The sequence below is a fragment of the Megalops cyprinoides genome, chromosome 10 (genome assembly GCF_013368585.1).
Source record: "Megalops cyprinoides isolate fMegCyp1 chromosome 10, fMegCyp1.pri, whole genome shotgun sequence".
Classification (NCBI taxonomy): Eukaryota; Metazoa; Chordata; class Actinopteri; order Elopiformes; family Megalopidae; genus Megalops; species Megalops cyprinoides.
Genome location: NC_050592.1, coordinates 3,155,457 through 3,170,433, shown reverse-complemented (window position 1 = coordinate 3,170,433; position 14,977 = coordinate 3,155,457). Strand labels below are relative to the sequence as shown.

The following is a 14,977-nucleotide window of genomic DNA, read 5'->3' as shown; positions in this document are numbered from 1 at the left end:
ATATTTTTCTTTATCTCTGGGACTGCATCTCACATTAGCATTCCCAGTTCCCAGCAATGGAAAGTATTTGCATGCCATTTGAAATGAGGAGGCGTTGCTGTTAACCTTGACATCTCGCTCAAACATCATAGCCGAGAGGCTAATTTGAAAGGAAACAACAACAACAAAGACATTTAGCTTCATACAAACCCCAGACTTCAGCAGCCAGCTAGCAGGGACCACCCTTCAGACGGCTTCAGAGCAGAACGCACGGAAGCTGACCGCGCAAACACCCGCACGACAAAGGGAACATCAAGGAGGATACCTGAAAAGCAGCATTCCAGGTCTACACCTGACACTCCGTGACGCACCACTACATTCACCAACAACGCCAGAAAAACACCAGCAAATATAATCTGCGTCTAGATGAGAGCTGCACTTGCATTCATTTCTCTTAATATAATCAGGAACCTTCCCTTTCCCATGCCTGCTGGCTGGATGGGTTATGTAAGGAAAGACTGTTTAATTTTTTTCCACTCACCCCTGCCCACTGGGGCCTCTGACCGACAGGTGAGTAATGCTGGTAGAAACAGATAGAGGTCCCCCAGAAAAGGGAAGCCCCACATATCTGTAAGAGGACAGGGACCATTGTGTGAATAGAATTCTTACTATAAGGGCAGCACATCCTTGCATGACTTCACACTGGAATGCAAATAACAGTTTGGCTCACTCTGGTTTGTGCAAAGTTACGGAAAGGTAAAACATGTGAACACCCGTCAGATATGCTGGAGGAGCCTGCTCTGACACATTTCACCAGAGCTGGTGCATGGGGAGAGTGAAGCGCCATGTGGAGGGTTCACAGAGGTTCATACTACCCACAATGCACTCCGCCCCCACCATTTAGAAGCCACTGTGAGCAGGGTCGGCCCTGGAGGAGCTGTGGGCCAGAGTACAGTGAGGCCTGGCTGACAAACTGCACATCGGGATCAGCAACAGGCATACAGATTTTAATACAGATGCAGTGTGCACACATTTGCAAAGGAGAACTGGTGACAAAGCTGCCTACAGTGAGAGATGGCAGTCTGAAAAAAGCAAAAACATGCATAACCCTCACACACACACATACATATACATACATCGGAGTAGCTCAGTATCATGCAAGTTATTTCAACCAAAAACTCTTTGGAGTACAAGAGTGGACATAAACATGGAATAACGTAGAATACTTTTTTATTTCAAAGGCCGTAACATGGTTTTCCAACATACAGAGGATTAAATGCATTACAATCATATTTTTAAACTGGTTCCTTTATCATAAAACTGAATTGTTTCAATCCCATTGAAACGCGAAGCACAAGGACAGACACATCCCAAGTGAAACAGCGTTTGAAAACTGACTTGCTATCATCGGGAACGGATTTGGCACACTACATTTAAAACAAAGGTTTCTCTGCTGCAATGAGCTCAGCGCATACTGTACATGTAATGCTTTGTAATGCATGAATTAAACTTACTTTATTTACCTCATTAGGTAACTTTTAAATGACCACCACAACACTTTTGACACACAGTGCCCATACACATGAGACGTATGCTGAAATACACATTTTAAACTGCAGAAATAATCAAAACAAAATTTCACAATCAAATCTTTAGAGTCATGCGGGCCATTTTATATTTCCATTCCATACACTGGTTTGACACCAGGATAAGGTTTCACATCAGATGGTTTACATTTCTAATCAAGCTAAATAATTCAGAGAAAATGCAAAGACTGATACTGACATTTGCTTGACTTTCACTGCAGAGCTATTGGAAAAGGTACTGACCGTAGCTTGAGCTGAAAGTGGTTTTTGTTCCCTGAGCAAGAGAGAGGAGAATATTACCCACACACTGTTGGTATTTGCCATTTACTGTTTTGAATTTCTTCACTAAGAGTCATAACCAGTGCTAAGTTTAGAATGAGATTTTTGTGTACTTGTCACCGGCAAGACCAGGCAATTAGCAAGTCACTGAAACATGTGCAGCAAGCCATGAAAATACATACACGTAGCGGTATGGGTATTCTTATGAGATCTATACAGATGTTTTTAATATTTTCCATAATGCTTACAATGAAAATTCAAACAATGGCACAAATCTTTGCTATGCAAAATTGTCTTCACTTACAGTTGTAGCTTTGTCTTGTTTTAAACAGCATGTTGCTCACCAAAGGCAATCTAGAGATGTATGTCTTATCTGTCATCAAAACATCAGAACATCAAAAACATACAGTTCAAAGTCTTCAAAAGCACCAAAAGAAAAAACACCTACGGGCTGTTACCACCAAAACAATTATAAATTTGAGTCTCTCCTAAGAAATGAATAAACTCAAACACAGGATCAATGTGTTAGCCCAGTTAGAATAAAATACTCTACTGACTTAAAAAAAAAACGGTTGCAGCTTGATAAAAATGATCAGATCCATCCATGTAGGTTTGAACCACGTTGTTATTTTCATAGAGGCTTTTCCTAGCACACAGCTATCAGTGGAGGACTTTGTCCCACCCAGTTATCAAGCTTGTTTATGAAAAACACTTTTGAAAACCCCTTTTTGCTTGTAATCTGTAAGAACTTTAGGTGCTGTACCAAACACAAATTCACAGCCTTCCAGAAATGTTCTCTATGTATAGAGAATGAATTCCTCTCTTTGTGGTGCTGCGTAGCGGCTACTTGGTGCTAGTATTTTTTCTTAACTCTTTACACACTCCTTTGGTAAGATATTAAAAAACTTCAAGCAGTTGTTTCGATTATATGGTCAAGCAGGAGTCAACAGGAGACAGTGATACTACTGTCAGTGAGAGAGGCAAGTTTCATGGCCCATTTGAAATGAAATCACCATTTTCTGCTTACTATTTCCTGTTTGTACAGGAATTTTACAATATTTCTTGATTATCTCTTCAGTTCACAAAATCCACGACTCCCGCCAGAATCATAGCCTTAATTAGAACCAATCCAGTCTCTTAGCATTTAGAGTGGCAGACAGTGACATGGATTGCATACTGCCAGATAAATCACATTCCACCCACAGTCACCTTCAAAAACACCACAAACACAAAATACATGGCAAAGATGTGGCTTACAGTAAATATTGATATTCGCTTTAACTTAACAAAACCGAGATAAACCGTTGCTTATTTTGTACAAGAACCAGATTTTTTTGATTACAAAAGTCTTACGTCTTAGAAGATAAAGGTTACATCTGAAAAGATACAATATGCATCAACAATCCACTGCTTCAGTCCTTATCCATCACCCTTTTTTAAAAAAATGGCAGGTACAGAAGCAGATTTTACGTACCTGGAGCGCATGCTTGCACATTTCAAAAAAAAAAAAAAAACACAAGTGGCAAGATTTAGTTGTCACAACAACTAGAGGTGCACCGATGCACAGACTGGGCATTGACATCAGACTGAAACCGGGTTACAGTGTACCACAGGCTGACAGAAACGGGGTCTAGAACTGACTGCCCGTGCTGCAGGCTGATGCTTTGACGTATAAAGTGCTACTCAAATGTGGGTACAACACATGTAAATGAACACCAAGTGTGATGACACTGACTCTAGTGCAGCTATGGTACAGTATGTACTAAACAACTTTGGATTGAGACAGCTACTGACAGCTGCTTTTTTCCCCCTCTCAAAGTGGCAAAGAGTAACAACTAAACAGTGGATTCATCTCTGTCGAATTTTCAATATGGAGGAAAGAGCTCAAAGGGCTTTGAACAACTAATGCAATTTACTATATGAGTGTGTGTCTCCACATCTTACATTCTTAAAAATGAACCAAAGCAAAGACTCCTGTCTGGAGCAAAAAAAAAAAAAATATTCATAACTGCTATGCTATTTTTCCCCATTGTAGACATATTTTGGTTTCTGTTGCTTATCAGATACATGTGATTCTGTTCCACTGTACACAGCATGTTCCCCTACACTGCTTCCCTTAACTCTGTGGCTTCATCTTCACACACATCCATTCACTCGTAATTCCGCAATGAGCTTTACAAAGGGCACCCTGAACTCTGACCATGCCTCCTCTGTCCGCATCAGTTTTAAGTGCAGAGTGGAACACCAAGGATCTCAGATTGCAGAAGGCGGTTTTGCATATTCACGAAGGTAACCGAGAAGCCGACGCACACAGCCAGCCAAAGCCATTTCACTCGTGTTTGAAACATGAAAAAACACAGGTGCTGGAATATTTTTAATCCTCAACAGCCCGTTTATTGATAAATGCATTCAAATACTAAATTGCTATGACAGTGTCATGAGCTGAATGGAGGGATGCACTGACACTCATCATACACGTAGTACATTCCACTCTAATCTACCCTACAGCGTTATAACTTAAGTCAATAAGGAACTGAAAATCGAGATAACAAACATATTTTCACTTTAAGAATAACAGTAATTAAATCCCCCCCATGACGTTTTTCTTACATCTGATTCCTTTTTCTTTGATTCATCAGCCCTTACGGTGTTGATATAAAGAACACAAGGCACAGCTATCAGGAAATGCATATTCCAGGTACTGGTTTTAAATAAAACAAACTTCCTGAAACATTGGTATCAGCACCGGAATCAGCAGATATGTTTGAGCGTGCGTCTGAAATCACGATAAGCCCAGGAAATCTCAGTCGGTGCACCCCTAACAACAACAATCAACAGTTTAAGCCTCAGGCTTTTTTAATGGCATGTAACATTCCCCACAGAAAGCGAAAATGCAAAACAAACCCCGTTCCCTCAAAACCACCGTAAAACAGTGGCTTAGGGACACCACAGATCACGAGCAGGAACGAAACTCTTGCCTCTGCTGGCACAGAGGGGTCTCAAGGCAGACAGGGCGCTTCAAAGCACCCCTCCCTGGGATTTAAGGTTGAGGATTTGTGCGGCGAGCACTTGGGGGTCCAGGACATGAGGGAACATACCCATGACCTTGTCCACCTGATAGGGGTTGAAGATGGCCTGCAGCTTCTTGCGGACCTCCTCCCTCTCGGCTCCGTAGGGGGCCTGCTGCGGCTGGCCCCACTGCCGCTGGTCAGGGTACGCCCCTGGGAAGCTTTGCTCTCGGGGGCTGGAGATTTGCATGGGGTCCGGGAGGCTATTGGATGAAGGAGGCTGCGGCAGCCCCTGGAAGGGGTCGGACCAGTACTTCCGCTGGCCGGAGTGGACCTGCTGGAAGTTGGTGGGGAGGCTGTAGTGCTGGACCGCGGGCGAGTAGAGGGAGCCGCCGTAGGGTGGGTAGCAGGGCTGGCAGCGTGGGCCGGCTCCGCGGCTCGGGCCTTGGCTATAGGGCTGCTGAAGGCAGGAGGACATGGCCGTGTGGGAGCAGCAGCTGCAGGGCGGGCGGCCATCTTGCCTCTCTGGGTGACCGGAGGGAGGGTAGCGCTGCACGCCCCCGGAGGAGGAACAGGGTGACTGCCTGTGCTCCGCCCCGTAGGGGTCGCTGTGGCCCCGTGACGTCTCAGAGTACTGGCTCTCATAGGAGCCCAGGCCGGAGTCCAGCCGGTCTTGAGAGCTGTAGCAGAAGGAGGAGTCCGTGCTGGTGGGGGAGTGGTGGTGGCAGGCCCACTCGGCCTGGCTGCAGGTGGCCGCCTTCTTGGAGGCGGACCTCCTGCCGGGGGGCGCCCCGCTCCTGTGGAGCAGCACGTTCTCGCTCACCTGGCAGTGTTTCGGGGAGCTGTGAGACTCTAGCGTCAGCTTGTGCTCCAGCTCCTGATCCAGGAACAAGGAGCAGTGCCCGTTGCTGGACTCGGCGTAGGCCCCCTTATTTGGCAAGACAGGCTTCTTGTCTTCCTTCTGGGCGGAGAGCCTTGCGTTGGCCCGCAGTTCATCAGCGAGAGAGCGCTGGGATTGGTTCGCCCGCTCGGGGTGATAGAACTTGCATTTGATCCCGTATGTGCACTTCTTTCCTGAATTCAAAGAAGGAATATGGACCCAGTGAGTCTCAGAGCTGTTCCGACCACCTAATCCACCCCATGTGATTTACCTAGTTACATTACAGCCAACATTAATAAAACAAAGACGTATAAAACAGAACACTCATAGACAGTGTCAAGAGCTTTGACAGCTGCTTTCTTTGTGGCGTTTGAAAAAAACTTCTTTGTATTCACAGTGTTGGCAAAAGCCAAGACCTTCAAGGTGTGAAGGTGAGATCAGTTCAGTTCTCATGCTAGGAACAGAAATGTGCAACATTCTTTGTCATTGTCCACTGCCACAAGGTAACTGGAAAATATCTGTGGGCTTAAATCTTCTAACTGTTGAGTGATACTACCGCTCCACCCCTGAACAATGTATTCTGGTCAGACTGACTCCACTCGTAATGAAGCCGCGGATGTGCAGATATGAATGGTTTAACTGCTGCCATCTGCTGGGGGTGTGACCTGGTCTTACCGTAAGGACAGGGATGGCGCTTCTGTTCTGGGACCAGAGGTTTCTTCCTGAGGAAGTTCTCCAGGCTGGGACCATGCCGGCCCAGGGGGTCATCGGGGGGCATGAACCTGGGGGGGGCAGATGGTAAGGAATGGAACAGAGTTTCCTTCCACTGAGCAACAGCATGTCTGGCCAATCAGAAACCAAGCCAGCCTGGACTGGAGCACTGCCTGGGACATTCTGATGGGATTTTAGCCTACTCAACACCTATCAGGACTACAATCCTTCCCCTCCCCAATGTCACTCAACAGACACCCCTTTGTATTTGATTTAACAAACAAAAAAGTTTAAAGCCTTGACAATATCAACATTTACATTCATTCATTTGTCAGATGCTTTTATCCAAAGAGACTTACAAGTGAGGCAGAGTACAACACAAGCACAAAACCATAAGGAGTCAACAATATTAGAAGCGCTGCATGACCAGGTTTCAACGGTTGGCCAGGCAAGGTACAAACTAGCTGGCAGAGATAACGAGTGCATTAAAACATTAGATTTTTTGTAACCTCCATTTCTCCTGTGTCAAACAGTCTTGAACCATCAGCCGAGCCCCCCCTGCCTGAGGGAGCTGAGCTGGGATTCCGTCAGAGTTGGAGGTCAGGGCAGGCCCAGAATGCATTGCGGTACTCACTTGTCGTTGACAAAGGAATACATGAGCAGCTGCTCCTCCACACAGCGTTTCCACTCTGGCCTCTCGCTCTGCAGGTCCCGGTAGGTGTCGTTGGACACGATGATGCCGCCCGACTCATGCGCCAGCTTGACGATGAAGCGGTCGTCGTAGCACACCACCCGCTTGCCCCCCACCCTCCTGGAGGGCGTGAAGACCACAATCTTCTTCTTCTCTAGATCCCGCAGGATGTGCTGATCTGGAGGGAGGAATTATTACATCAGCTTTATAGTGAGATGCAGGCCCAGAGGGGAAATTCTGATCAGAGCTGGCAAAATGTGTTCATTTAAGGTTTCAGATTTCAGAACACAGTATCTGACATTTAAAACATTATTTATGGGCAATTCAATGTTTGATTGTGGTTTTTATGTCTGTGTGTACAATGGATTTGATATTTACCTATTTACCTATCCAGTTTTACTAGAGTTTAGAGTTTAATGTTGAATTACAGTAGCCCAGCCTCCTTATCTCCATGTAGATTAACACCTTGCATAAACCAATCTTGTTTATACAAAACATGCTACCATATAATATAAATTTAAGCCAGTGGCTTAAACTTAAATTTAGCAGGATTTACGATTTTTTAAAATTGACTGCAACAGCGGAATAAAACCAGCCCTTTCAACAGATCAGAAATAGGCCATTTATGAGAAAGCAGGAAAACAGTTTCCTACACAACCCTCCCCCAACCACCCCTCCCCCCCACACCCCTCCACTACCCAGTTTGGTCTGGTAAGTGAGACGAGCCCTGGAGATAAAGCAGTTTCAATTTGCCCTTTGAGAAAATAAAGCTTTATTTCCTGGTGGGGAATTCCCTGTTGAGGCTCCATCGATTCTCTTCCTGGTGTGCTCTGATTGAAATTAACCTGTGGTTTGTCCCTTCCCAGTACTGGTTCCACTGAATTGTGACAGCCAGCAGGTGCTGACATCAAAGACAATGCCCCTAAACGCTGTCTGAAACTACTGTCCCAGCATTCCGAAGAGGCTGACCAGGAAGAGACAGAACCAAAAAAAAACAAAAGGAAAAAACCCCCACGCCGGGCCTTGGAGTCTGTTCCCATAAGCTGGCTTGCACAACCCCGGTTTACGGCTTTGCAGGCAGGAACCACTAGTGCACTTTTACCCCGAAACGACACCCACTAAAGACGGAGCTGCATGAAAGGAAGTTTAAATGAGGTGAAACGACACGAAGCCTACAAGCAAACATCCATAGACTGGATAAGGAAAAGGCACGGCACATTTCAAACCAGTGAGATACTTAAGTGGATGGATCTGATACAAATGGCCTGTCAGACACACAGACACACACACACACACACACACGCACACGCAATGCATTATTCACATCTCACCAGTGATAGGTACATCTGGCCTGGGTTGTTCCTTCCTCCAGGAGGGCACGAATACAGTGATGTCTGTGTGACCTCTCTCCAGGAAGTAGTTGACTGCCAGCTGGATCCCTTGGCAGGAGAAGACCTCCTTGTTGCCATGGCTGAGAGCAGATGGAGAAAGAAAGGGGGGGGGGGTCTTGAATATTGCACAATGTCGTAGAGCTCATGATTTATTTGACTGAGGTTTATTCAACAGTGTGATGAAAAAAAATTCACCAAGACAGTATCAAATTGATGGCTAAACGGAACTTAATTTGACTTTAAATTCAGCCCAGGGACAATAGTCAAGACTAAATGCTACTTTGCCTTCAACACAGGTTAACCAATTAAAAAAAAAGTTCTGTGGAATATCTTCTTATTTTAAACTACTGGAAATGGTAGGGGTGGACAAGTATGACTCAGCAATGATACACAGTGAAATCGACAAATACTATAAGACACAGGCAACCACAGAACAGAGAGGGCGTACATTGATGAAAAGTTTGATAAACCACCATTACATATTATTACCCATAATACATGTAGAACAAGGGTATAGGAATGTGTGTGTGTGTGTGTGTGTGTGTGTGTGTGTGTGTGCTTATGATGCATTCAGGGCATGAATCCTGGTGCTGTTGTATACAAGCACAAGATATTGAACATTTTATGAAGACCATTTGAATAAACCCAGAAGAACAACCTTCTCACACACCAAGACCTGAAACTGATCATTGGGTCCTTTTCAAAGCATCTGATTGGATAGCTTCAGACCACAGTGTAGACTTGAAAGAGCACTAACACACCCCTGAGTCACACAAAACAACTTCCTGAGTCAAACAAAGGCTAATTGGAAGTTTGGTATCTCAGAACAGCAAGTTTCAGGAAGCAGTGGTTTAAATATTTGCATGGCCACAACGCACATTAATTCCATTGATACTTCTGTGCTTATCAGCTTTTTTTCTGGTTAAACATTCATGTAGGCTTCCAAGCTAGATCACGTTGTGCACACAGTGGTCCAACGTCCCTGGTTCAATTACCCAGCTTACCATTAACTTTGGAAAAACATTCCGAAAAACATAAGCATCACAGCTAGATATTATGACATCATACAGCTTATTTTTGGTATCAGAATCCTGTTTCTGTAAAACAGTAGTGGGCCCCTGGCATCAAACCCAGCCCATAGTAAGATAATGGAAAAATATGAAATATGAAAATCAATTATAAGTGTATAAAACCTGAAGCCAAGAAGAAATCCATTAAGTCAATATTTCCTGAAATATTAAATTTGACAAACACATTGTTTAAAAAAGAGCACTGGAAGAAAATCTCAACTTGAAAAGTCTTTTTACAAAAGCTGATGATTTTTCTGCTCACCCCAATACGTTTCTGCACCAGAATACCGTTTGCTTTTATTGAGCATTTTGCTATCCTGTGATCTCACTCTTTGAAAACACCCCACTCTTTGAAAACATTAATTTAACTTTGTTAACATTTTTAACAATTTTTAGGAAAAATCGCAGATGTTGGCAATAAACCATTTTTTGTTGTTTATTTGTGGTTTTGTGGCCAAACAGCTTTCCATAGCTCGAGAGTGCAAACTACTATACTAGTGCTTTAGGTTTGTCTGTATGCTAGTGAACACTAGCTAGCTTGAGGTTTAACTGACAACAAATAGGCAGGATAGATAAAATGTCTACAGGTGACACAGGTGAGTTATGCACGAGATCTGGAAGAGATTGGCCCCTCAAACTGTGGCTGGAGGAAGAGCAAGATGTCCCTTTACCATGCTAAAAACCCTTATCACGTTATCAAAAGGAAATAAATGTCACAGGAGCCAAGACTGATGTGGTATCATGTGAGCAAAGAAACAAAAACAAAAACATTTTTTTTTTCCATCCATGTGTCAACGCACAGCCTGAGGTGTAAAGACACAGTCTGATGTGACTAGCAGGACGTGCAGTACTGGGAGTTCTCTGAGCGATAGTGTTGCCAGTCCTGTTCAGCTGATTCGCCCCACCTCAGAAAATATCCTTGAGAAGGAAGTGCGGGTGTTGACTTGTCGGTGGGATTTGCATACTGAAACTGAGGCAGTGAGCTCACTGCAGACATGCACGGGCGCAGTTAATCACTGCGAACAAAAAAATATATATTATATATACAGAGGGGAAGGCAACAGGTACAGGTGAGTGAAAGGCAGAGAGAGGGAAGAGCTAGAGAGGGGAGAGAGACGGCGGGAGGGAGGGAGGTTGTGGAGGCGATTGTTCCACAGACATTGTGCAACGTCTGTCTGGAATGCCACTAATCACAGAACACAAAGTGATACTTATGCACGGCCAGACACGGGAACGTCCCTGGATGCTCAAACCTGACTACACGAAAATGCTGCTCCTCTTTGAAACTCAGATCCTACAAGTACAAGCCAAATGTGCTTGAGGACGAAGGGAAGAGCAACACACGCACGCCCTTTCGTGTGTTTAGGACGGTAAAATCAAGTATTTGGCCGCTCCGTGTATCTTCACGTTCCACCCAGGTCTCGAGTTTCACAGATTCACCGCAGCGTTGTAATTGGCTTTATAATCTATTTAAAAATTTCCACTCATCTGCATATTGTTTTTCTGTCACTTGGCTATGAAAGGAAAATGGGAAAGTTCTGGAAATAAGCTCTCCGACAAGTCCTGTGTTTGGCTGTGAAACACCCACGTACATGCATACTGTTCCAGCACATTCCACCTCCTTCATCTACCCTGCCCATGTGATGCCCCTGCTGACCCCAATGCCAAGGTGGGTGGTCATGCCTCTCTGTACCCTGTTGCCTCTCCCCATTTACCTGTCACCTGTTACCTCCCACAGCCACCTGTTGCCCCTCAAAACTCTACCCCACTGGATCTCCTTTTGCATCAGAGTACACAGTCTCTGCGGGGGGAGAGAGGCCAGGTTTGCGGTCTCGGTGAACATCCTCGGCCAGATTGTGCAGCCTCTGGCAATGGTACACTCTGTCCTATGACGTGATGTACTCCTGGTGCTGCCACCTTGCCCTGCGGCCAGGCGCACAGCCGTGATGTGCAGCATCTCTACCATGGTATAACAGGCATCTGGTATTACACTTGGCTGTGATCTCCACCACAGAGTCCAAGCCACATATGCCTCTATCCACATCTTTCCCAAAACTCCAAACCTCTCTACGCCTAAAATTCCAGCAATGGGTCTGTCTGGAAATTTGTTTCCTCACATTCTTTAATAGTGCCATCAGCAGTGTAATCATAGTGATCATAGAGGAGTCTCAAGTTCTCCATGTACTGAGGTTAACTAGTCCAAGCTAATCCTGTCTAACTGTTATTGACCACGACTGGATTTAGCCACACTCCTTTTTTGCAAATATACCCACTCACAGAAAAGTAAATGTTTATTTTTGCTCAAAAGTAGTGCGTCTACTAGACCATCCCTTGGATTATCTTAATTTTATTACTTTCGCTATATTATTCAGCAACATTGTTTTCACTATTGCACTATACACACGTTGCTTTGTCTCAGTTTCATTACAAAGAGTTCAAAAATAAAGTTTGACATGACCTTACCTTTACTTTGTAAACTGTATGACATGATGTCATCAAAATGCAAAATGTCTCATTCAATGTCAGGAACATGATAACAATATAAGTGAAAGCTTATTGAGAAAGCCAAATAAAAAGGTGCCCACTTCAAGTGCTGATGTGCCAGGCCTAATGAGATACCTGTACAACCCCACAAGGTCATGACTCATCTTAGGTTTTCCCACAACGCAGGCGTCAGCTTCGCAAGCCGAGACACACCCGTGTTTTACTGAGTGTCCCGATGCTTCTGAAAGGTTCTCTCACTGCGTTTAGGAAAGCAGGTGGGGTGTGAACGGGTCTCACCTCATGGCCACGTTGCTCCCGTCGATGACTATGGGCTTCAGCTGGTCATCCGCTTTCCTCATGTCCTCTGGGGGTGGGGGTGTGCTGGGGAGGCCGGCGGGGGTCTTGGCTGTGCTGCCCCCCCGGGACACCAGCGTGCACCCCCCGCGGGGGCTGGTGGGGGACGGGTCCCTCTCGGTTTCGGCGCTGCTGGAGCCCGACTGGTTCCGGATCAGCTCGCCCAGCACGGTGTTGGTGTCGGCACTCAGGCCCAGCTTCTTCAGTGTGGCCCGCACCTCCTTGGTGGAGTAGCCCAGCTTGCGGAAGAAGTCCACCTGCAGCCAGAACTCGGCCGAGTCCTGCCGCTCGGGGTCTGAGCTGTCCGCCTTGGCCCGGCTGTGGCAGTCCATGGCGGCGCGGCGAGGGGAATCAGGGTGGGCTGGCGTGACGGATGCCAGGTGTGTAACGGACAGCATGTGGTCCTCGCTGAGAGAGGGGACTGTGGAAGCTAACGTGTGCGAGGCCGAGCAGCTCTCTGAGTTTGGGTGTGGCAGGGCGGACTACGCCAGCCTCCAGACCGCACGAGGAAATCGACAACCACGCTCTTCGTCTGTAGAAGGCTGATGCTGAATCTCATTGGCCCTCGGTCATGGCGTTACTCGGGTTTGCTCATGTCTCATAGATGAAATGTACACTGCTGCTGTAGCTGATGATGTTCTCTGTAAAAATAAAAGAGTACAGTTTTGTTACTGAAATTGCTTCTGGAATGAAGGAGAACAGACTAGGAAGACTCTTATGCTAGTGTCTCAGTTTTGTGATCGTGAAGACACGGCACAGACCTTTGGAATTCTGTGTTAGCAATACTGAAACATTTCCGTTCCCAATTTCTGATTTTAGCATGGTATCACACACTATAAAGCAAGTAAAATACAGCACCCTAATAAACCTGAAAGAATGTGCGACTAATAAATTTTACTAGGAAAACACATGACTCTTGTTTGAAAACTGTTTCTTATCTACGTGCATGATTGCAGGAAACGTTAGGGGAATTTTATGACACACTTAACTATGTTGCCAAAGATGTACGTCCTGCTTTTGTTTTTCAGAGCATCAGAATATCAACTCACCATTAATAAACGCAAAACACCCATAAAGCACGAACGGGAAAACACTTAAAAGTCATTGATTAAAAAGGTTTCATTTAAGTGTGACTTTAGCCTATAGCGCAAATGACTCTCATCTCTCTCTCAGTTATATTTCAGGCAAAATATTTTTTACCAAACATCAGCGGTTACGTTTTGAGTAGTAACCAACTCGTTTGGAACTCTTTATGTAATTCCCGTGCGTCCTTCTTTCAGGGTTACAGAACACGGAGCAGCATTTACAGATAGATGTCAGAGGCTTTATTCAAGTATTTCCGCACACTTTTACGTTGTGTAACCACTTTTCTTCTTCGCGACTCTCTTCTAACTCGGGGATTCGAAAGAAGTGGTACATTTTATTTACATAACAGTTTTCCACCCACATGGAACAGTTAACATAGTAGTTAACAACAGTAACGATCTAAAAACACATCAGCTTTTCGCATAAAGTAAAAAACTCGCCTGAATAACACGTTTTAAAAGCATGAGACTTTCGTTGGACACTTCAGCGACAAAAATCAGTAGTTTCAAGTTCTAAGACTTTATGATAAGTCATTACAGTACATTCGTTTATTCAGCCAAGACGTGTTCTGGCAATCGTAGCTAGTTATACATACACGAAAGTGGAATATCAACCGGACGTTGCCGTGCGTCTAACACAGGTAACCCATGTTTGACATTTGGTGTTTCGTTTAAACTTGCAGTACTTAAAACACTTGGTAAAAGTATACAACAACCGTAAAAGTAACAAAATAAAACATACCGTATGTCTTTGGGACAGCTATTCTCCATTTAACATTTGTGGAGGATCTTTCCTACTTTAATTTTGCCACATTAAACAGCAGCGTGACACTTCCAAAGTACGCATTCTGCGTTGGCCCGGTGTCTTTATACGACACCTGCACGCTGTGACATCACGCTTTTTAGCTCCAGGAAAGGTAAGCTTAGGTTCCATGCACTCTTCTTCCTGGTTTGCAACACTTGAGCGTAAAGGTAAGAAGGAAATGTAGTCAATGAAATTATAGTTGTGATGATCATATAAGGTGTTATGTAGCGTTAAGATACAACCGCAAATTCTCTAACCGCGTTTTCCTTCTTTATTACAAATATCCTTAAATATATTTATGAAATTTGCCAACTTAAATCAACTTTTACTGAAATCAACTGATAGATTCTAAGTTAGTCAGTACATCATTATAGCTAACAACACCAAAAATAGTATTAATAAATAATAATAATAATAGTTCAACATTAAGGTCCGATAAGCACTAAAAATGATTAATCCACCCTGGGGAAAACTTTGAGCTGCTACAACTAATATCGAGTTTCAGTGCAGGTGTTACCATTCTGTATATGAACCTACATCTGGAATGGGATTGGGGAAGTTATTGTTATACCTAGCAAATCAAAGAAAAAAAAAAACAGCTTTTCAAGTCACCGCTACAAAGTAAACCATGACTACTTAAACTTGGCGAGTCTA

General features: G+C 44.5%; 1 protein-coding gene across 1 annotated transcript; it reads right to left on the bottom strand.

Moving 5' to 3' along the window:
* Positions 1–2,350: 2,350 nt before the first annotated feature.
* LOC118783943 (ribonuclease ZC3H12A) lies at positions 2,351–14,343 on the bottom strand. The gene is made up of 6 exons (XM_036537876.1): positions 14,261–14,343; positions 12,377–13,074; positions 8,466–8,605; positions 7,078–7,312; positions 6,408–6,514; positions 2,351–5,926 (listed from the first exon to the last, which is right to left on the bottom strand). Exons 2-6 carry the CDS (start codon positions 12,829–12,831, stop codon positions 4,863–4,865), a joined length of 2,001 nt encoding a protein of 666 aa, XP_036393769.1. The 5' UTR covers positions 12,832–13,074; positions 14,261–14,343; the 3' UTR covers positions 2,351–4,862.
* Positions 14,344–14,977: the final 634 nt, after the last annotated feature.

Coding starts and splice junctions, on each gene's coding strand:
- LOC118783943 (XM_036537876.1), bottom strand. CDS start 12,831: ATGCTGTCCGTTACACACCTGGCATCCGTCACGCCAGCCCACCCTGAT. Junction 7,313..8,465: donor GCCAGATGTACCTATCACTG/GTGAGATGTGAA, acceptor TCCTCCCTCCAG/ATCAGCACATCCTGCGGGAT. Junction 6,515..7,077: donor TATTCCTTTGTCAACGACAA/GTGAGTACCGCA, acceptor TGCCCCCCCCAG/GTTCATGCCCCCCGATGACC.